Source organism: Haliotis rufescens, unplaced genomic scaffold (genome assembly GCF_023055435.1).
Source record: "Haliotis rufescens isolate VD_foot unplaced genomic scaffold, xgHalRufe1.0.p SCAF_15, whole genome shotgun sequence".
In the NCBI taxonomy this organism is placed as follows: Eukaryota; Metazoa; Mollusca; class Gastropoda; order Lepetellida; family Haliotidae; genus Haliotis; species Haliotis rufescens.
The window spans coordinates 11,270,404-11,294,868 of record NW_025963835.1 but is presented as its reverse complement, the minus strand read 5'-3'; the positions used below and the strand labels follow the sequence as shown (position 1 = coordinate 11,294,868).

The following is a 24,465-nucleotide window of genomic DNA, read 5'->3' as shown; positions in this document are numbered from 1 at the left end:
TTACGTTGTTGGACTGACGATTGAATTACATATTTATTTGGTATGTGGTGCTTTCGAATGTGTTTAAAGATTAAGACATATAAATGTGAAATGATACAGATCTTAGAAATTGTTTAGAGTCGTGTCTCCATGTATCAATATAAAGCCTTGTAGCAAATGTACACAAGGTCGAATCTGTTAAATATTTCTCTGCTTCTGGGCGTATATTAAAAGTGTATAACATTCATATCTAGCACCAGATAATAATATATTGGTCCATTCTTGCCTGTACATATCATTCAATCTGGTTGAAAAAGGTTAAGAAAACTAACTATATATTCAACATCTTGGTAAACCCCAGACATCGCCAAGACCTGAACCAAACAGAATAAGTCTCACATTACTTGCCCAGTTCTGTCGACCTACTGAATCAAGATTAAATAACATTTCGTCTGCCTTACGCGGAAGTCTGGTGATGGCATTGAAGTAGTTTTACCCAGTATTTAATGCATTTCACCGAACTGTTGTTTATAAGCAGTGGGAACCGTCCACATTCCCCTGAAGCCATTTCACTGGGAGTGTTAATTCCTGTACCAAGATAATATTTACATGCTAGATATTGGACCCTTTCTACTACCTCTAATTTAGTCCCCATATTTTGCATCCATAAATCAAATATTTTGATTCCGAGTGGGATTTTACATATGTCCAAACCAATTTTAAAACATTTCTTAGTTACCTTACCCAGTAAATGACAAATGTGACACTGCTCTTGTTAAATTTAAGATGGAGTCATACATATATTGTGAGGCAACTTCTACAATTTCATTACGATAATACAATTTCTTACATTGTTTAACAATCCCAACTTTAGGAAAATCAATTACAGTCAAACACCGTTGTGTCGAACTTTGATGTTTCGAACTTACGAAGCAAAAGCATGGTCCCTGCACATTCTTTCTTTATTCATCATTTTCAGTTGTGTCGAACCCCGAATAACTTGAAGGATTTACGTAGGTCCCATCAACTTCGACACAAAGGTGTTTGACTGTATTTTAGTTTTCGACAGGTTAACATTTAACTTCCTAGCTGAACAAAAATTATCTAGGATATTCAGTTGCTCTTGTAGCTCACTCTATCAGAAATAAAAATAAAATCATCCGCAAACATTAATAGAAACAGTTCATGTAAGAAGGGGAATAATTGTACTCCTTGTCGACATGTATCAAGAATTTCAGCGGCCAACTCATTAATAAAAAGTGAAAATAAAATCGGGCTTAATACACAGCCCTGTCTTAGTCTAAAAAGATAGGCGAAGCATTCAGTAACAGCATCATAAACATACAGTGTAGGAAAAGACTCATATTTGTTCAATGCTGAACTTAAAACAAATCTTTAAAATACTCGAACTAAATATCTGCACTAATATATTTTTCGGACAACAACAACTCATATTATATCACGGCGTGTCAGCTTGATGTGGGAGAAGGCCCGCAGTGATGCAGACACAAGGGCTGGTAACGCAAACATTAGCACCTACATGATGTACGGTCACAACAGAGGCAGTTCTATACAACCATCCTCAGGTTGTGACCGTATATCTTGTTGGTGCTACTATTTGCGTTACAACGCCCTGTGGAATCATGTCTTTGACGTTTACCACTTTGTTGAAACCACCGAGCACAGGAATGCTGCTGACAAACCAAGAAATATTATCAGGGAATATATGGGGTTCGAACCCACAACCAAAATGTTTCTGGAACGGCACAGCGAATCGCGGCGCCTTAGACTGCTGGGTTTCCCATGCTTCCCAGGGTAATGCAATCGTTACCCATGACGGCGACTGCAGCCACCAGCAGGGCAGGGAAACATACAACAAACAATGCCATATCCAAACATTTGCTTACCCGTTTCCAGGTCATTACATCCTCGCCATGGCAACATCTGCCATCATTACCGACATGACTAGACAATGATATAGAACTCGTCTGAACAACTTTGTCAATACTGTCATGGCTGTCCTGTGGTTCAGAACGGCTGACCGAGTCTGATGATTGGCATTCATTTTTCTTTCTACGACAAAGAATTCGTTCAATTAGTCTTGTCACATGCGCGACATTAACAGGAACTTCTGTTTCGGTTTTCTTGTACAGCCTCGTTATGACAATTGCTAACCCGACGAAGACGGAACTGACAACAAGGCTGGCGACCATGATGATGGATAGACTGGATGTGGTCTTGGACGTCTTTGGGAGCATGTTGGTGATGTACGACATCAGGACGCCATACGCGAGGAGGATGGTGACAGCAAAGCAGATTTTCTCCCCGGAGTCAGCGGGGATGAGGAAGACGCAAGAGTTGAGGATGGACAGAAGGGCTGAAAGGGAAGAGATGATTTATATAACATCGATACAATCTCGAAACGTGATACTGTTGTCTGTGTGGATATCGAATTCAAATACGTATGTTGATAGGTAAAACACTGAGCACAATATTCATGTACCTTACCAATAGGTATAGTGATGTTGATAGGGAAAACACTGAGCACAATATTCATGTACCTTACCAATAGGTATAGTGATGTTGATAGGGAAAACACTGAGCACAATATTCATGTACCTTACTAATAGGTATAGTGATGTTGATAGGGAAAACATTGAGCACAATATTCATGTACCTTACCAATAGGTATAGTGATGTTGATAGGGAAAACATTGAGCACAATATTCATGTACCTTACCAATACTTATCGTGATATTAAAAAAATGTAGGTACAGTTGTCTAATGCGCTGAATTTCGCTGTGCACAGTAGCGTCAGAAACGCCAGAAACATATGATTATGGGTTCGACCGGCATCACTTCGGGCTTTCCTCCCACACTAAGCTGACACGCCGTGATATGATATACCTGGAATACTGTTCAAAGCGACGTTAAACCAAACTCAATCACTCACTCAGCAAGTAACATACCTGTCGGTAAGATGATATTGATGAGAACAAACTCAGGACGTCTTTTCAACTTCAGCGTCATCACAACGGCGGGCTTGCTTGACGTGTCAGGTTGTCGGATCTCCTTGGACACGTCTGTCGAGACTAACGCCCACTTCCCGTTGGCCCGGAAACTGCTCACCCCAACAGAGGACGCCATAGGGAGGAGATCCACAGCCTCCAGATGGTAGTCCCACAGTAGAAGCTCCACCAGACACTCCTGGACGTCAAAGGGAAATGAGCTTGTATCTACTTCACAATACACGTCAAAATTGGCCCCTGGTTTCCACGTAACGGTTCCGTTTGAAAGCACATGTACAAGATTCGTACTATCTGTGACTGGGTTGAATGTTGACATCGTATTGGCGACGGCGATATTTGGCCGCCATACTTGGTGAGCAGGCGGGTGGATGGACACACTACCGCCATATTGTATCGGGTCCCACACCAGGAACGGGTCGTGCCAGACCAGGTCCAGCCATGCTGTGAAGGACAGATTTTCAGACACCTCGTCAAAGTTGGTGATCGCGACGAGGTGGAGTTGCAAGGTGACGTTCATCTGGTCAGTCTGGTTGAGAACCGGCCGGATGTAGGGGTTGTACGACCAGATCTTGTCGTCAAACAGTCGTTTCAGGTCGTCTGCTTCTTGAGCAGACGACATCCACCACAGAAGCAATGAGAGCAGATAACTCACCAGCGTTTTCATCTTCATTTTGAAACTCTTGAGTGGTGACGATCAAGTCAATTTAGAGTTGTTAAAAGCAACAGGTACCCGTATGTTCATCATAGGGCAGGACGTCGACTTCGTCACCACAATCTGGCCCCAGATAGTATGTTGAGCACTCTGTGTGAAGTAGAATCGTAGGAAATAGAGTTCAAGTTACTGCCAGGTTGAACTTTATTAAATAAAGCTTCTAATAACCACTGCAAGTTTGTTGTTTTGACACTTATTTACAGTGAGTGAGTGAGTTGGGTTTAACGCCGCTTTTAACAGTATTCCAGTTATAGCACGGCGTGTTAGCTTAATGTGGGAGGAAAGCCCGAAGTGATGCAGGTCTCAGATGTTCACCACTTCGGTGAAACCCACGAGCACGGGTATGGTGCTGACAAACCTAGAAACATAATCGGGACGAACCGGGATTCGAACCAACAATCATAGGTTTCTGGCGTGTCCAAGTAGAGTGCAAATCGGGAGGTCAGGCTGTGGTGATTGTATGACAACGATGCATCATATTAATTGCAAATCCAGATGCCACGGTTCACAAGATTATTGACCAATCAGATAACCTTGTCATCCAGGTGTCGCTGACGAGGCGATAACCATCCTCCCCAGAACACTTGTAGACGACGTCATACGGGCTGTTGTGGTTTGTGTAAATATGGCTATTTGACAGTGATATTTAATCGAGTTTTGACCAGGCAATGACCACGGTCCATCGCGGTAACCTTCCATTTTGCAGACAGGTAGTTGTTAGACAGCTAATAACAACATGCCTGCTTGAGTGCACTGCAAAACTACTGCTTGTTACCCCCGACTAGTAATGGTATCATCCATGTACAAACAACAGTCCGAGATACCCAACCCACACCCACCAACGGGGATGCCTTGTCAGCACCAGTCCCGTGTTCATTTGTTTAAGACCCGTGGAGATCCGGGTCAGAAATAGGTCTTCAGAAACCCATGCTTGTCGCAAGAGGCGAATATGCTTGTCGGAAAAAGCGACTAACGGGATGGGGTATAGGGTCGCTGACTTGGTTGATGCATGTCATCGTATCCCAATTGCGTGGATCGATGCTGATGATGTCAATCGCTGGATTGTCTGGTCCAGACTCGATTATTTACAGACCGCCGTCATATAGCTGGAATAATGCTGAGTGCGGCGTTAAACAACAAACAAACAAACAAATAATTTGTTTAACACTGAAAAAGTGGTACGCGTCCTGACCAGCGTTACTCCCCATCAAGCTGACACCTGTGATACAACTAAAATACTGTTGAGAGCGGCCTTGCGCTTAACTTCAAGACTTCAAAGAGGATTCCTGGTTAAAACTGGTCTCCAGAAACCTGTACTGGTCGTTTGAGAAGACCAAATGGATCAGGTGGTCAGATTCTGTGGCTTGGTTGGTTGTGTGTCCTCTAACCATGGACCGCCTCCGTGGTCTAGTGGTGGAGCGTCCGCCTGGAGAACGGAAGGTCCGGGGTTCGATCCCCGGCCGCGTCATACCAAAAGACATTAAAAGATGGTTGTTGTTACCTTGTCTGGCGCTCGGCCTGTCGGCTCGGAGTCAGTATACTGTGTCTGAGTGGGGTATTCATGTTAAACTGCGGCATGGTATCTCAGTGTGCTAGCACTATAAATCGGCATCACTCCGGACTAGTTCAAGCAGCCACACACACACGTGCATGCGCGTCGCTATATAAGTGCCATAATCACGTCCGTTAGAGCAAAACAATACAGAATGCATATTGCTGTTTAAGTCTTTCCGTAAATATACAGAAGCACTTACCGTGAAACGTCTATATTATGTCCTGTTGTTCACTCTGTCGCCATATCACGACACACAAATTTAGGCTGTTCAATATTCGTAGTCATTGACCGCTGCAATAAATAACCATTTCAACTGACCGTAAGTTGCATGCCCAGTGAACTACTGACCCACGTGACCACATCCCGATAACGAGGCTATCGGTGTTCGAGTTATTACTATGCTACACCACTCCACGCATCAGCAGCTGGACAGCTGGGTGATCGGTCGTTTGTACTGTTATCGCTTGACATTCATCACTTATTCATCAGATAACTTCAGTGATCTGGCAGAAGGATCAGAGCCCTGCGTGTACTGTTTCCATTGTGAGATGTCATTGCAGGTACTGGCTGTTACCCGTGTGTAACGAGATTAATGAGGGCTTAACGGGAGGCTATGCCCAGACAAATTGGCAGCCCCAGCAAGTTTCATTCAAATTGTTCAACAACCACTTACTTTGCCTGGTAACTCTAATGTCATGATCATTCAAACTGGTAATGATGACGCTTATCAAATAGGGGCGATGTGTGAGTAAAAAATGGTGTCTGGACAAGACAATCGAGTGATTGACATCATGAGCATTTATCTATGTAGGGATATGATGAAATCAACCAAGTCAGCGAGCCTGACCACCCGATCCCGATCTTGTGCACGTGTCATGCATGGGTTGCTGAAAAACAATTCTAACCCGGGTCTTCAATGAGTCGCAGTCTCAGTCTTATTCGCACACACAGTACTTATCACAATGACGGGACAGACATGGAGGACAATGTGTTACGCACTTTTGATAATCTAGCCTTATAATTGACGAATTAACGCACTAACCAAATGGTTGCTATTTTAAAAGCAGAGTCGAGTGTACGATTCCGACTATATCATGAGCATGTGTTTATGAATCACTATGATACAGTGATGGTGCCAGGTGTTTGCGAAAAGGTGAGCCCATCATGCCCCAGCGGTGGCACCGTCACAAACACATGCAAAGGCAAGTCAATTGTTCAACTGAAAAAACATGGGAACATATGGAGCATGTCTAAACAGGGAATTGCATCGGACTTCATCTTTGTCAGTGATGAGCCAAATTTGGAAAAGCCCTGTAAAAGGCAGTGTAAAGTGTACTCACTCACTATTTATTGCTGAACCCATAATCAGATGGATCTACTGAATAATTAACGTTCATTAAGTAATGGAACACCAGCAGAGAGTGGACACAGGTGAGGTGAAGTGGGGTTTAACGTCGGGTTCAAGATTATTGCACTTATATTGCGACATGCATATGTGGCTGCTTCTACTGGTCCTTACTAATGCCGGTTTTATTGTTCTAGCCAACGAGATACGATGCTGCAGTTTAACATGGATGCCCATACTTACAGTATTCTGACTTCAAGCTGACCCGTCCTTGTTTTCCCCCTTAATGCCGAGCACCAGACAGGGTAGCAAAAAGTGATCTTTGAACGTCTTTTGGTATGACATGACCAAGTATCGAACCAACTACCTCCCGGAGGCGGGCCGGTGGAAAGGGGCGGGTCATCACGAGCCGTTCAGCGGCTACTGGACAACCATAAACCTCCTACCACCACTCAGCTCAATGGGAGGAATAAATACTGATTTTGGCGTTCACGTGACAATCACATGGCAACACAAACTGCAGTCATGAACTTATTGAGAACCAGAACGTACAAAGTGTTTAACATATTTCTTCTTTTCTATAAATAATAAATACGTACCAGTTTTCGGTGCGCATATGACTCGTTCTCAGAAACTACCACAATATACCGACTGTATTCTGCGAATCAACAAACCAACCAACCAATCATACCAAAAGACGTTAAAAGATGGTACTTGTTAGCCTGTCTGGCGCCCGGCATTAAGCGGAAAAATAAGGACTGGTCAGTTCAGAGTCAGTATACTTTGAGTGGGGTTTTCATTTTAAGTGGGGGCGGTCGGGTAGCCTAGCGGTTAAAGCGTTTGCTCGTCACGCCGAAGACCTGGGTTCGATTTCCGACATGGGTACGATGTGTGAAGACCATTTCTGGTGACCCCCGCCGTGATATTGCTGGAATATTGCTAAAAGAGGCGTAAAACCATACGCATCACTCTTTTTAAATACGATGACAGAATCAACACTGAGCCTGACCTCGCGATCTCAAAATAGCACTAGAGTGCTGGGACCAATTCCAACGCCGACCCCCAGGGGCTCATCAATGACAACTCAACACAAGATCCAGAGTGTTAAACAGAGGACTTTATAACAGATAATAAACATCTACAATATAACAAATCAGATCCTGACTGTGCTAAATACTGACATGAGAGAAATTGCACTTAGTCATACAAAAGCCTGATACAGATGTCTCACAAGACAAGAGGACTCGATGAATCCACTCAGGCATGTTGCCATGGAAACACAACCCTGTTTAAGGCAGGAAAATAACAACACAAATGAATATCACAAGATTGTGCAAACAATTATTTTCATACATATCAATAGTCGTATCTATCAATACACTCACCTTGTCACCACAATAACATTTCTGTCCTGGAATATTTTAGACTAAGAAGAAAAATTAAAGATTTACTTTGACATTTTTAATTACAAAGATCTTACCCTGGAATCTGTAATACTTAAAATGTTTAATAATGAATAACAAAAGTATATTTTTTGTCAAAATCTTAACAAATGCAAATCGTAAATATTTATCAATAAACTTGTTGTCTTGTGACCAAACTCCCATTGTTTACCTTACATAAAGTTGTGGTTGTAAGCCTACATACTTGTATCTCAACATCATATTTGAACTGTCCTCAGTAACATACATGAACACCGACACTGACGTCGCACCCCGACACTATATACAACTACTGCCTTCCTGAAGCACACACAATGGTCCATCTTGAACATACGGAAATAATTATAGGACACCAATATTCCTCATGCACATATTTAGGACTTAGCGCAGAAAAATAAGACCACTTTTCAATATTACAACAGTATTTACACAAATATGCTAAAAATACCCTAAAAAGATCTATTTCAAAGTTGTGATTTATTCATGTCTATAGAAGCTTAAGATTTGTGTAAAAACACAGAAATATTGTAACTTAAATTACAGATTTCTGTAAGTGACCATTTTATACAAATCTTAAAACAAATTGACTTCAGTTTCATAAATATCCATTTGTTTAAGGATCTTTCCAATAATTCCAAAGTCATGTTCCCACCTGTTACAGTGCGACATCCAAAATATTCCCCTGGAGAAGATGAGGCACAGATCATGATCAATGAAATTACATGCTATGACTAACGCAGAGTGGTATGTTGAGGTATGTCATGTCACGGACATCTCCCCACCTGGGAGAACAATCCAGGTGCCACACAGTAGAGTAAGTAAATGCAGGTTTGTAGTCGAGTAGCATCAGACAGCCAAATGGGACTCACAATTACGTCAACAATGATAAGAAGTAAATCTAACATTGTGGAAGTATATAAACACATACCTAAACAGGTCAGGATGGGTTCTTCCAAATTGTGAAGTTTCAAAAGTAATTAATTCAATTTTGCTTCTTTATTCCAGTGATGCTTTCATTTTTCCATAATGTATTGCCAAAAGACACAAGTTAGTGTACCTGTCACTTATCTGTGTAGATAATACTTTCCTTAAGACTGATAGATAAGTTCTTTTCTCTGCAGGACATTTTTACTAATCTCTTAGATAATATATTCCTTATGGTTTAAACATAGCACTTTCATGTGTTGTCTGAAAATGATCATTGGTAGGTAGATACTACTTTCCCTAAGACATATACCAAGAGTGTTTTATGTGATGGTGTGTTCTGGGTAAATGTGAATGCTCCTTTGTTGATACTGCCTTCTTTGAGACTAAACATGTGACTTGTGACACTGTCAACCGAGACTTGAGGCAATAGAATGTTCCTTGTGCCACTGTTATCTGTGACAATCATCTGTAGACTACTTCCCCCAAGACTATTTGTCTGGTTTGAGATTCAATATTCAAAAAGTAAACAAAGACTTTTCCTGTTGGCTTCATATTACAGTGAAAATGACAAATATTCCAAATAATCTGTATGAAAATCACGCATCTGAAATATCACACCAACCAACACAATTAAGCTTTTACATGAATCATATTTGACTTCAGTTATAAGAATTCAATACAATCAACCACTCAAGATTAGGAAATATTTTGATAGTCTCACACTTGTTTTCGAACAACAATAAAAAACAAAAAACAATACCATTTCCCTATAGTAATCATTACTGGATATTGTGTAGGTGACACCATGTATCTTATCACTCCTGCCTACACCGTGCAAACACCATTCTTCTACTTATTATTCCAGCTATCTTAAAAATTAAATATCACCATGAGATGTTAAAGAAGTACATATTCAAGTGACAAAAACAAATTCATCACCATAAACCTGACAGCAGTAAAATGCTGTCAGTAATACAATGTCTAAAATTTAAAAATGTAATTACTGAAACATTGGCACAATAAACCTGTGAAAACAACAAACATTCATGTACAAGACTTGATTATATCTTACTTCAATGTGGATGTTTATAAATTGTAAACATTCAATAATGAAATATAACATTAATATATGAAAAAAATATTTTTCATTTTATTTAAAATAATATGTGTGGCCTTGTTTAATACTTATCAGTAATTGTGGCTCTCTTTGAAGATATCCAATAATAATGTTTTTTTTAATTGCTAAGTATAAACATGGCTGTTAGATTCTGGTACTGGCTGATTTGGAGACCGTATCCCTGGAACCCTCTCTCACCTTCAAGTCAACAAGGACAGGACCTGTCTCACTGCATGGTGTTCAGGCTGTTGTAAGGACTACTGGTTGCTTGGTGGGAAGAGAATAGACAAAGAAATCCTTTGACTTTTTGTGCTCTTTAAAACATTATAAACTGTGTGCCGAGTTAACTGAGCCAGTCTCATCTGACGTTCTTTTATGTAGTTGATGCACATTTTTGTAAACTCGTAACTCTGCATTCTCAATAAAAATAATAGTAGCGCTATTCAGATCTAAATAATATTCCATTTTTCATTTTTTTTAGAGTTGGAAGTTCTGTAAACCAATTCATAAAAAAAGTACTGCCTTACATACAACAAGTCATCCAAATATAACTGACAGTGAGAGTTAGCGAAAAGTACGAAATCAGGATTTCAAGGAATGTCTCTCATTTGTATCAGACCAGTTACCAATCATCCTTTCTCCATGTCATACCTATTTCATTATACAGCTCTGGTCCGATAATTGTAGATATTCAAGATTCTCCCCTAAACAAGCCAAGACTGACATCAACACTACAACAAATTCACAGAGACATTAGAACCACTAAGAAAACAAATTTGATTGCAGAAAGGATATTGATTTAACTCACAAATACTTGAAAGATCTACATAAATGTTAGTTGCTGCGTATGTTAACACAATGTACGATAACATTACTACATATTGAGCTGGGAAAAACATCTCAAATATCGCACTTAAAAGATGTATTGTGAACATTTCAAAATAACATGACATTTATTTTGAGACAGATAAATACCACAATAATATATGCAAATTATCAATATTAGCACTGAACTTCAGGTAATATTAGATCTACAAGATGAAAATATTGTCCATTTTTCGCTCAATAAGTTCAAACAGAATATATAATTCTTCAGATCTATGTTGAAAACATGAACCCTGATTGGACCCCAGTGTCTACAAAGTCTGTGCCATTATCATTATTATTATAATTATTATTGAAAAATATGGACTTTGTCCCAAATCAAGTTCACTCATCCCGACCAATGGTTAAAGTAGCAGACTTTGGTATACGTTGCAGGAACTTATCTAGAATTCCAAACTGGGTGCCCTTGGCAGACAAATTGGTAAAAAATTGTTATGATGTTCAAAACTGGGATTGTCTTAAGCTCCTCTTTTCTTCATTTCAGATGTACTTAACATTGTTATTTAACACTGCATTTGATGCAATAATGTTAAGCTATGTTATAAAAAACTCTTCCTCATTATTGGCCTGTAAGTCACCTGAACAAAGCCTTCACTATAGTTACAACTATCTTAACAGGAAATGTCAAATTTCAAAATCCCATTTGAATTTTAACTGACACTTTCTACACACTTGGGTCCAAATACTGGCCTCTGGGCAGACCTAGATAAATCCTTGCAATAGATAATTCTAAATATGGTCAGTTTGTTGTCAATGCAGACAAAGACAATGTCCTGCTGCTGAAAACAGGATGAGTGACATCAGTGTGATGAGCACCCCCTGCATCAGAACACACGACATGCTTGATCTGCACAGCATCCAGACTTAACAACAGTGTCTAGGGTTCAGTCGGCCGTCACTGTTACGACCCTACCACTTGGCATTAACAGAAAACACATGACTTCACACTTTCCGTAAAAGATGCAAGTTGATGACGGCCGTTTCATATCGTTTTGAAACATTTATGCACTTGAAAATTGTTACATGTTAACTATGTAACTTTCATTAACTTCAATGAACTATTACAGAGATCAATGGCAAGAGAAAGTATAAAAAAAAAATATCCCAAAATGGTCACTTTTTCCGGACATTTAATAAATATTACAATTCTTAAATGCTTGATGATAAATGATAAACAATATGTGTAACCGTACAGCGAATCAAAATATCATATTGAACATGATATTGTAATTTCCAGGAGAGGTAACTGCTGCGAAGATGGTCTAATTCTTGATGACTAAGGGAGACAATCCTGTGTCCTCCACTCCAAGCGAGAGATGGTCATCAAGTGTGCATCTAGCCTTGGCTACTGTGAAAGCGCTGTAAGTTCATGAAGGCCATGTTGTCATGGTAACGGAATGCCATCTAATATTCATCTGGCTGAAAATACAATGTCACAAAATAAGCAAAATGAAGTGAGTTTTAATGAATGAACAACGGAATGATTGATTGAATGAACAATGGAATCATTGATTGATTGAACAACAGAATGATTGAATGAATGAACAGAATGATTGAATGAATGAACAATGGAAAGATTGAATGAAGGATTGTTACAAGGAACTGTTGTGAAAGGATTTACACTGAACGCAGATATCTTTCAACAATATGGAAAAACCCATTTTCTTCAACCTCTGTCAGAAAATATCTAAAAGAACTTGATAAATTGTTTAAGAAGATGAAGTTTAAGATCAACTCCTGGTGGAAACTTCTGACAACATTGTCTTATATCCACACACTATGAGTCTCCTACAGTGGAAAACGCTCTACATTTGATGGTCCTGGAGAGTCAAGGTTTCACAGTATCATCCTCCGTGATCTCCAGAGCTCGCATTTCAGCATACCTACACTAACACCTGGATCCATTCCAGTGGGTCTTGCCAACTCAAATTACCCGCCCTTGATTTTATGAGCCAATTTCATTCGCTAGGCTACTCAGTCTAAAGGACCAATTGACAAACCAGCTTCCATGTTGGTTTGGCAATATCAACAACATGGCGGCCAGTTCCATTGATTGTGGTAGAGTTTGTGAGAAATTCAACATTGAAAAGCTGACTGACACCCAAAAGAAAGCCCTCAAAAATCTTTTTGATGGAAAGGATGTCTTCATGACCATTTATACTGGTGGTAGCAAGCCCCTTTGCCTCCAACCATTCCCTGTCTTATACCCAACTCCTTTTTCCTTATCTTGACGTACTTGACGTACTTGATTGATTGGTAAAATGTTAATGAAAATCAAGGGCAGGTAATTTGAGATTGCGAGAAGCAGGGGAATGGATTCACGGGTTAGTGTAGGTTTACCAAAATGCTAGCCATGGAGATATAGAGGATGACAGTATACTAAAACAGTACCAAACTCGCATGCATTTATCTAACATCAGATGTGCAATTCTTGTAAATCAATGGGCCATCAATTTTCCATGTTTGACTGGAAAAAAGATGCTGGGATGACAATATGTTTATAAAAACAATTACTTAGAAACACAACACACTGTCTGACAGCAGCTAGAGCTAACACTCAGTGACACACTGCCAGTCATGCAACGCTTCACATACAACATGTCACGCTGTCCTGTACACCACGCTCCCTGTCAAGACAGGACCTTCTATTTCACAACAACACAGGCCTTGGCAACACATTCTTGGACTTGACCACCGGTTTTATAGGTAAGGGGTCAGTGACTAGTAAGTACTCACTAATAGATCTGAAGCTCTACCGACCCGTGAAGATCCGCATTGGAATAGGTCTTCAGCAACCCACGCTTGCCGTAAAGGCAACTATGCTTGTCGTAAGAGGCAACTGACGGGATCGGGTGGTCAGACTCGCTGACTTGGTTGATGATGCATGTCATCTAACTCAATTGAATGGATCAATGCTCATGGTAGGACAAGATTACCCGTATTGAAGCATATATCCCATCATAGTAAGACAAGATTACCCGTATTGAAGCACATACCCCCATCATGGTAAGACAAGAATACCCACATTGAAGCACATACCCAATCATAGTAAGACAAGATTACCGTATTGAAGCACATACCCAATCATAGTAAGACAAGATTACCGTATTGAAGCACATACCCAATCATGGTCAGACAAGATTATCTGTATTGAAGCACAAACCCCATCAAAATAAGACAAGATTACCCGTATTGAAGCACATACCCAATCATAGTAAGACAAGATTACCGTATTGAAGCACATACCCCATCATGGTCAGACAAGATTATCTGTATTGAAGCACAATCCCCATCATAATAAGACAAAATTACCTGTATTGAAGCACATACCCCTTCATAGTAAGACAAGATTACCCGTATTGAAGCACACACCCCATCATAGTAAGACAAGATTATCCATATTGAAGCACATACCCAATCATGGTATGACAAGATTACCTGTATTGAAGCACCTACGCCATCATGGTACGACAAGATTAACCGTATTAAAGCACATACCCCATTATGGTATGACAAGATTACCTGTATTGAAGCACAATCCCTATCATGGTACGACAAGATTACCCGAATTAAAGCACACACCCCATCATGGTATGACAAGATTACCCGTAATGAAGCACAATCCCTATCATGGTACGACAAGATTACCCATATTGAAGCACATACCCCATCATGGTAAGACAAGATTACCCACATTAAAGCATATACCCCATCATAGTAAGACAAGATTACCCGTATTGAAGCACATACCCAATCATGGTATGACAAGATTACCAGTATTGAAGCACATACCCCATCATCGAAAGACAAGATTACCCGTATTGAAGCACAATCCCTATCGTGGTACGACAGGATTACCCATATTGAAGCACAATCCCCATCATCGTAAGATAAGATTACCCTTATTGAAGCACAATCCCTATCATGGTACGACAAGATTACCCGTATTGGAGCACATACCCCATCATGGTCTAGGACAAGATTACCCATATTGAAGCACAATCCCTATCATGGTACGACCAGATTACCTGTATTGAAGCACAATCCCTATCATGGTATGACAAGATTACCCGTATTGAAGCACATACCCCGTCATAGTAAGACAAGATTATCTGTATTGAAGCACAATCCTCATCATGGAAAGAGAAGATTATCTGTATTGAAGCACAATCCCCATCATGGTAAGACAAGATTACCCGTATCAAGCGACCATGCTCCTTGTTGGACAAGTGTTCCAGTTTTTCCCCACAGATTTTGAACGTTGCCAACAGAAACCTAGACTTATACGAATGTACACACAACACAATACACGCTCAACATCTACTGACTGACGTCCTAAAACATGGTGCCCTGGGTTAAAACTGTCAAAATACTTTGTTTATCTGCACAATCAGTTGAACAAATTCATAACTTGCCTATCTTATGGCATATCTTTGGCTGGTTAATATTTTTTGTAGTTACTGAAGACACTCAGGCAAATGAATTAATTACAGACTATGTAACAAGGCATTATAGATTATTTGTTTCAAGTAAATGAGCATGATTTTATGCCATTTTGAGCAATATTTCAGCAATGTCACGGCGGGGGACACCAGAAGTGGGCTTCACACATTGTAAACATGTCGGGAATCGAACCTGGGTCTTCAGCGTGATGAGCTAATCCAAGTGAATGAATCGTGTATGCCCCAAAATATCAGATATTAATCACCCTTCCGGACTTAGTTGATGCATGTCATCGCATCCCAAATGCATTGATCAATGCTCATGGTATCAATCACTGGATTGTCTGGTCCAGTCTTGATTATTTACAGACCACCTTCTTACAGCTGGAATATTGCTGAGTGCGGAGTTAAACAACAAGCAAACAACAAACTTTAAGAGTTGACTCTAATAAACAGACTAATCCCTTTGAAGACCTAACATGACAACAATGTATGGATGCAGACCACAAAGTATTTTGACAGTATCACATCCAGTCAACATAAACTATTAACAATCAAGGAGGTGGCATCTACCTACCAGATCCACTGAAGCCACACAACAACCTCTTGCATGCTCATACTTACACAGGGGTCCACTAGGCGGTCACAAGCTTGTACAAACTAGTGCACAACGTTCTGGTGTGTGCTGGCATGTATACTCATGGTCAAAAGTTAAACAACGGCTGTCTTCAACTATTGTCCTATTACTGAATGAATGGATGTAAAATGATGAATTCATGACAAGGTTGACTGAATCTGGGTCACAAAGGACAACAGTCTCGATTTGCATTTGTTATTTATTGTATAACACCTTTTTTAAAAAAGGTGTTTGGCATATTGATTAGTTTTAGAACAAAGCTCAAAGGTCACAAAAATATATTTTAAAATGCAAAAACACATAGTGTAGTCATCTCTACAAGTGTGATAAGTAGTATAGTTAAACAAAAAAATGATAGCAAAATACTGATTGTGTTGATTCTATAAGTAGAGTTACCTCCCTTTCATAACCCTCTATTATGGAGGGAGTTTGCTGGCACTGAAAATTGATGACTGCCTCAGTTGGCAGAAAAAAATATTTTTCCTCCGAAATCCTTCATCATAAAACTGCAGAAAGGGACTTTGAACCAAACTGCATATTCACTGCTAAAAAAACTAAAAATTAACTGTTGGACTGATACATATAAAATTAGAAATGTGGAGTTGGAGGTACTTGAATCAAATTTGCCAATCTGACGCTGAGACCATAATGCCCCTTTCATTCATGTCACATATTTGTTTTCTCGTAATGAAATTACAGAGCTGCTTAACTAGTGACCAGTAGTACTTGGATTCCACACATCAGTCACCACAAAATCATTTTCATAATTCTCATATGCCCATATGCATTGATAATCAAATATTAATACATATCAAAAGGATGTTATTATTTCAAATATCTCATCTAACACAGTTATAAAATAACACTTTATTGAACTGAGTCAATTTTAATTTCTTCAGAGTAATATGTTAAAAGTTATCATCTAGGTTGTCCAAATGGAAATCTCAAGGTTTTTGAGATTTTGAATAAATACACATAAAATATGGTTTAGTTTCAGAGTTCAATGATACATATCTGAATACTGTAATGGAGATGTCCCTTAGTGTGGTCCCTACTTCAAACAGACATAACTAGAATTCTCCAGCATAGAATACTGAATGTGATCATTCAATGCTATAAACTGGTTTTACTTTTAGGGTAATGAATATCGTGACATTAACAAACATTTCAGGAGTGGAAAAATAGAAATTAACAATCTTCATCTGTCAATTACATATTATTCAAAATATAATAAGAGTATTTTGGATCAACTTATAGGTACTGATGTGTTAGAAATATTTTCATGTAAGATCATACAAGTTTTATAACTTGTGTTTGATCACTTTTTCTTTTCTACAATACATGTATATGCTTCAAAATATTTTTCAGCTCCTGAAATTCTAAAACAGAACCAAACAAGCATACATACAAACAAAATTCCACTCACAATGATGGCTGTGCTACGTCATGCACAAAACTTAATCATGTATAAACCTCAGGGGTCAACTCGGCTGACAGAACATGCCAGCGGCGGAACTCTCGGTCCGGGTTCTTCAGTGTCTCGAACCAGTGCTTGAGCCTGTCTCCCTTCGTGTTGATGCCAAGCTGAACTCCGCCTGAAGGAAATTCATAACGAGTGAGTGAGTGTGCATGGGCGGATACAGCTTTTTGAAAAGGGGGGGGGGGGTGCACAATTAAGATCTATTTATTGTCTTTGGTGGTAATATATACAGAAATAAAGATTTTTTCGAAATAAAAAGGGAGGGTGCGCACCCCCTCTCTGTATCCGCCCATGGTGTGTTGGGTTTAACAGTATTCTAGTTATATGACAGTGCGTCAGCTTAATGAGGGAGTGATGCAGACATGCAGGTCTTAAGCGTTTACCACTTTGGAGAAACCCACGAGCACGGGTATGGTGATGATAAACTTGGAAACATAATCTGGGAGAACCGGGATTCAAATCCACAATCATATGTTTCTGGCGTGCTCAAGGGAGGCAACTGTGCACAGCCAATCACCCCAAAATTCATAATGAACAAAAAGAAAATTCATCATGTGATATCATGGTCATCAATATACGTGATAAATCATAAAATATGATCAACAATCCAATAAGTATGCTATTTGTAAATCTGAAAGTCCATTCAGTCTATTGCTATGTCTGAGAAGTGAGAATGTGAGGGCTTCTCTGTTAGTCTGTATTTCTCAAAACATATCAAAGAGCAGAATAACAACCAGTAACATACTCACAGACTTACTTCAAACCAGCTTAAGAACATTAAAACAGAATATCAGACAACGATACAAAATAAAAATCAGTGTACAGATCACCACAGTCCCTGGAAGTACAGGGAACTTATTGACCAGACTGAGAGAATTGATGTCTGACGTACCGATGAAGTCGTTAGCCTTGCCGATGTCCTTGTCCCATACAGTGATCTCGAGTGTCTTCTTGGCCACATCGTTGTGGCGGATCTCATACACAAACTCCTGCAACACACACACACACACAAGGCTGATTACAGAGAGGCTGGACTCCTACTTCAACAGATTACTTCAATGTTACACGAGTACTGGACAGGTGCTGCCATCACACTCGGCATACACAAACTCCTGCAACACACACACACAAGGCTGATTACAGAGAGGCTGGTCTCCTACTTCAACAGATTACTTCAATGTTACACGAGTACTGGACAGGTGCTGCCATCACACTCGGCATACACAAACTCCTGCAACACACACACACAAGGCTGATTACAGAGAGGCTGGACTCCTACTTCAACAGATTACTTCAATGTTACACGAGTACTGGACAGGTGCTGCCATCACACTCGGCATACACAAACTCCTGCAACACACACACACAAGGCTGATTACAGAGAGGCTGGTCTCCTACTTCAACAGATTACTTCACTGTTACACGAGTACTGGACAGGTGCTGCCATCACACTCAGCATACTCAAACTCCTGCAACACACACACACACACACAGGGCTGATTACAGAGTGGCTGGACTCCTATTTCAACAGATTACTTCACTGTTACACGAGTACTGGACAGGTGCTGCCATCACACTCGGCATACTCAAAGATGTTGTTCAGTCTGGTTTTGTACCTAAGCAGAGGGAGGCCTGGGTTCTTCCTTGAGGTTTGTTGCTATATAATACAAGGTCCTTACAGATAGGAAACTCTAAATTCAAGGCCATTTCCAAGCTTTAAAACAGTCATTTTCAAGGCTATTTGGTTGGGCCATCAATATTTGTATTAAGTCCAGCATATACTGAGTTGAGTCTGGACAAGACAAACCAGTGGTTTATATATTTATCAAGGGAGTTAACTGACTATAAAGTTTCCACCCTTACCAAACTAGGCTTGAATTATAAAGTTATATTTTGGCTGGACTAATGAGTCTATGCATAGTCCAATCAAAATCAAGTAAGAAAATTGACATTCAGTTCTAATCATGATTAGTGTTGACACCATGTAGCAGTTCATGATTTAATTCAGTATAAATTTTCAAGAAGGGATATTTATGAAGTTTTGAAATAACCTGACCTGATAATTACTCAAAACACAATGTTAAATCTGATGACACAAGTTGGTTGATAGCACAATCCTCTTGTTAGATGGGTGTCGTAAATTTCATTTAATAAACTATGCATTAAATCATGATCTGCTACATGGTGTCAACTTGCGATGTATCGATACTCGGAGAATCACGACACCCTTAATGAGACTACACAGCTCCTGCAGCTGTAGTGTGGTACAATACCTCGTTGAATTCTGGATTGAGCGTTCTTTTCTTTACAGCAGTCTTGAACTTGGATTTCTTGTCCTTGTCAGGCTTAAGGTAGCTGAAAGTAAGACATGTTTCTGTACAGGTCTGTGGAAGGTGGGCTACATTAATGAAAAAAGTCATTCCAACTTTGGTTATTGACATTCTCCTGCTCCTTAAAATTTGATATGGTCTCGCTGAATGAGTGACCATGGAGACAATAGCCATAAAGAGTCCACGGTAATAGTAACCATAGGAACAAAAACTGGTAACTATAGAAACTGAGATCTGGTAGGCACAGTAACCAAGGTACTAAAAACCTTTTTTTCTGAAATGAAAAAAGAGATTGTAGTAAAGCACAAAATTTAAAACATATGAAACAATTTGCCCTGAAACCAAAGTTACTTACACTTTGACATAGGGGTCGGAGTAGCCATTAGTGTCGCAGGCTGCCAGCTCCGCACAGCGGATGATGCGGACAACCAGAGCTTGTTTTGATGTAGAGTATCGCAGGGACATCAGTAGCTTGCCCCGTATAGCAATCAGATCATCATCTTTCTCCAGCTGCAAGGGAAACAACTGTGTCATGCCTAGACTAACATAGTCCCAGAAATATACTAATGTGTAAGGTTCAACATAAATAATTCAACAAAGGTTGGTTGGTTGGTTTGTTGTTTAACGCCGCACTCAGCAATATTCCAACTATATGATGGCGGTCTGTAAATAATAGAGTCTGGAACAGACAATCCAGTCATTAATATCATGAGCATCAATCCATGCATTTGGGATCGATGACATGCATCAACCAAGTCAGCTAGCCTGACCACCTGATCCCTTTAGTTGCCTCTTACGATAAGCATGGGTTGCTGAAGACCTATTCCACCCCGGCTCAACAAAGGAACCCTGACGTCTGTGATAAGCATGGGTTGCTGAAGACCTATTCCACCCCAGCTCAACAAAGGAACCCTGACGTCTGTGATAAGCATGGGTTGCTGAAGACCTATTCCACCCCAGCTCAACAAAGGAACCCTGACGTCTGTGATAAGCATGGGTTGCTGAAGACCTATTCCACCCCAGCTCAACAAAGGAACCCTGACGTCTGTGATAAGCATGGGTTGCTGAAGACCTATTCAACCCCAGCTCAACAAAGGAACCCTGACGTCTGTGATAAGCATGGGTTGCTGAAGACCTATTCCACCCCAGCTCAACAAAGGAACCCTGACGTCTGTGATATTAGAGCCTCCAAGAGGCTGAGACTAGAATGGGGTGAATGTTTCATTTTGATATTTATAAGCTCTGGGGTCTGAAATTGTTAAACTGTTGTAAATATAGTTCTGTAGGTTTACAGATATTGGTAGTATTTTCCTAATCTTGTCCAAATCTCTAGGTTAGGGACGTTTGCTAGTTGTACATAGATACAAAGTTATGGACAAACTGTGAGAAGCTTGTAACATATCTTTTCAAACAAGGTGAATTTGGGTTATATAAATGCAGCAGCAAAGCACTGTAGCTCTCTTAAAGAAATAACGTTGGTCATGTTAAAATTGGTTTGGAATTCTGTAAGCACTGCCTAGAGGCATCATAGCTGGGATCAGGCATGCAAAGTCAGCTGTTTCTGCCTAGTCAGCAGTGATTATCTGTTTCTGCCTAGTCAGCAGTGTGTATCTGTTTCTGCCTAGTCAGCACGGTGTATCTGTTTCTGCCTAGTCAGCACGGTGTATCTGTTTCTGCCTAGTCAGCACTGTGTATCTGTTTCTGCCTAGTCAGCACTGTGTATCTGTTTCTGCCTAGTCAGCACTGTGTATCTGTTTCTGCCTAGTCAGCACGGTGTATCTGTTTCTGCCTAGTCAGCAGTGTGTATCTGTTTCTGCCTAGTCAGCACGGTGTATCTGTTTCTGCCTAGTCAGCACGGTGTATCTGTTTCTGCCTAGTCAGCACTGTGTATCTGTTTCTGCCTAGTCAGCACTGTGTATCTGTTTCTGCCTAGTCAGCACTGTGTATCTGTTTCTGCCTAGTCAGCAGTGTGTATCTGTTTCTGCCTAGTCAGCAGTGTGTATCTGTTTCTGCCTAGTCAGCACTGTGTATCTGTTTCTGCCTAGTCACCACTGTGTATCTGTTTCTGCCTAGTCAGCAGTGTGTATCTGTTTCTGCCTAGTCAGCACTGTGTATCTGTTTCTGCCTAGTCAGCACTGTGTATCTGTTTCTGCCTAGTCAGCACTGTGTATCTGTTTCTGCCTAGTCAGCACGGTGTATCTGTTTCTGCCTAGTCAGCACTGTGTATCTGTTTCTGCCTAGTCAGCACTGTGTATCTGTTTCTGCCTAGTCAGCACTGTGTATCTGTTTCTGCCTAGTCACCACTGTGTATCTGTTTCTGCCTAGTCACCACTGTGTATCTGTTTCTGCCTAGTCAGCACTGTGTATCTGTTTCTGCCTAGTCAGCACTGTGTATCTGTTTCTGCCTAGTCAGCACTGTGTATCTGTTTCTGCCTAGTCAGCACTGTGTATCTGTTTCTGCCTAGTCAGCACGGTGTATCTGTTTCTGCCTAGTCAGCACTGTGTATCTGTTTCTGCCTAGTCAGCACGGTGTATCTGTTTCTGCCTAGTCAGCACTGTGTATCTGTTTCTGCCTAGTCAGCACTGTGTATCTGTTTCTGCCTAGTCAGCACTGTGTATCTGTTTCTGCCTAGTCAGCACTGTGTATCTGTTTCTGCCTAGTCAGCACGGTGTATCTGTTTCTGCCTAGTCAGCACTGTGTATCTGTTTCTGCCTAGTCAGCACGGTGTATCTGTTTCTGCCTAGTCAGCACTGTGTATCTGTTTCTGCCTAGTCAGCACTGTGTATCTGTTTCTGCCTAGTCAGCACTGTGTATCTGTTTCTGCCTAGTCAGCACTGTGTATCTGTTTCTGCCTAGTCAGCACTGTGTATCTGTTTCTGCCTAGTCAGCAGTGTGTATCTGTTTCTGCCTAGTCAGCACTGTGTATCTGTTTCTGCCTAGTCAGCACTGTGTATCTGTTTCTGCCTAGTCAGCACTGTGTATCTGTTTCTGCCTAGTCAGCACTGTGTATCTGTTTCTGCCTAGTCAGCATGGTGTATCTGTTTCTGCCCAGTCAGCACTGTGTATCTGTTTCTGCCTAGTCAGCACTGTGTATCTGTTTCTGCCTAGTCAGCACTGTGTATCTGTTTCTGCCTAGTCAGCACGGTGTATCTGTTTCTGCCTAGTCAGCACTGTGTATCTGTTTCTGCCTAGTCAGCACTGTGTATCTGTTTCTGCCTAGTCAGCACTGTGTATCTGTTTCTGCCTAGTCAGCACGGTGTATCTGTTTCTGCCTAGTCAGCACGGTGTATCTGTTTCTGCCTAGTAAGCACGGTGTATCTGTTTCTGCCTACTCAGCACGGTGTATCTGTTTCTGCCTACTCAGCACGGTGTATAGATCTGTGTGCATGGCTACAAGATGCTGGGAGTCTACAGTACCGGCAGCTGTTTCTCCAGGTAGATGTTGCACTGCCTCGTCTGATGTGGCTTGATCCTTTTCAGTGGGACTCTAGTCTCTCCGATGAAGTCAAACCCAAATGCATCCTCATCTAGCACAGACAATCTGAAATGAACAAAAATCATTCTTATCCAAACCAAACTCTTCTTTTCAAACAAATGTTTTTTAAAAATAACTGTGAGGTTTATTTAGCATACACTGGTCATTAGGACCAGTGGCACAAGAACATATTGACATAACTAAATTTTGCTGGTCAGTTTCAGATTACAACATTTTCGTTTATGACCTTTTAAAAATGTATGGTGTTGACATTGTTGTATGCTTTTAGAAGGTTGCCATGCTCTCGAGTCACGTTGCCCAGACGGATCATGTCGGCATATTACACTGTGCAACGCCTGAGGAGTGCTGAGGTTACAAACAATGTACCCTGTGCACTCAGATGCTGCTTAGAGTCGAAAGGTATACCACACCCAGGGACTGACAACTCTTGACATGACCAGTCCATACCAGATTTTAGGCCACACTTTTTTAATTTTATGTTTCACAGATGTTTTCCCGCTTTTCCACACAAGGTCGGTCGAAATAAAAACACAAATAAATAGCTATGTCAATCATTTGTTCATTAATATTACTATCAGGAGACAAAATAAAAATAAATATATATAAGCTTAATTTATTTCTTTTCCAGCTGCTATTCAGTAGGGGCGGCGGGCCCATGAAACGAAAAGTAAAAAATGTGTGGCCTCACTGTCAGTTTGGAATGGAAATGCTGTGTGACCTGAGCCACACATCTGTAGTGAGAGATTAGTAAACCTTGCAAGGTGCGGTCAGCTTGTTAGAAAACAGTTCTGATGTTAAAAAGATGCAGATGGTGCAGTTTGGGGGACACTTTGTCAAAATACAGTCTGTTCAATCGGGTCCGGAAGTTGAGGACAGCTGGATGTACTTTGTTTGTTTGTTGTTTAACGCTTCAGTCAGCAATATTCCAGCTACCGTATTCGACGTAATAAGCGCCCAGGGCGCTCTCAAAATTAGAAATAGGGGGCTCTTATTAGAATATTATTTTGGTGAAAAAAAAACAGAGTTGAAAGATAAATTTCGTGGTTTATGCTGACAGACTGAAATGTAATATGCGACAGATATATTTT

At 40.5% G+C, this 24,465-nt stretch overlaps 2 protein-coding genes across 6 annotated transcripts in view; both read right to left on the bottom strand.

Moving 5' to 3' along the window:
- Positions 1-1,677: 1,677 nt before the first annotated feature.
- Positions 1,678-3,841, bottom strand: LOC124110403 (acetylcholine receptor subunit alpha-type acr-16-like). Its single transcript, XM_046469756.2, has 2 exons — positions 2,949-3,841; positions 1,678-2,356 (listed from the first exon to the last, which is right to left on the bottom strand). Exons 1-2 carry the CDS (start codon positions 3,676-3,678, stop codon positions 1,764-1,766), a joined length of 1,323 nt encoding a protein of 440 aa, XP_046325712.2. The 5' UTR covers positions 3,679-3,841; the 3' UTR covers positions 1,678-1,763.
- Positions 3,842-7,717: 3,876 nt separating this feature from the next.
- The window catches only part of LOC124110423 (double C2-like domain-containing protein beta), a 99,944-nt gene continuing 83,196 nt past the window's right edge, over positions 7,718-24,465 (bottom strand). For 4 of the 5 annotated variants that reach the window (XM_046469782.2, XM_046469784.2, XM_046469785.2 and 1 more), the window contains exons 13-18: positions 23,299-23,422; positions 20,236-20,390; positions 19,824-19,905; positions 18,443-18,539; positions 17,544-17,665; positions 7,718-12,410 (exon numbers count right to left, since the gene is read on the bottom strand). In XM_046469782.2, the coding sequence (XP_046325738.1) occupies positions 12,396-12,410; positions 17,544-17,665; positions 18,443-18,539; positions 19,824-19,905; positions 20,236-20,390; positions 23,299-23,422 (595 nt within the window). In that variant the 3' untranslated portion in view covers positions 7,718-12,395. Of the gene's footprint in view, positions 12,411-17,496; positions 17,666-18,442; positions 18,540-19,823; positions 19,906-20,235; positions 20,391-23,298; positions 23,423-24,465 lie in introns of all 5 variants that reach the window. The other variant, XM_046469783.2, reaches the window with a different exon arrangement.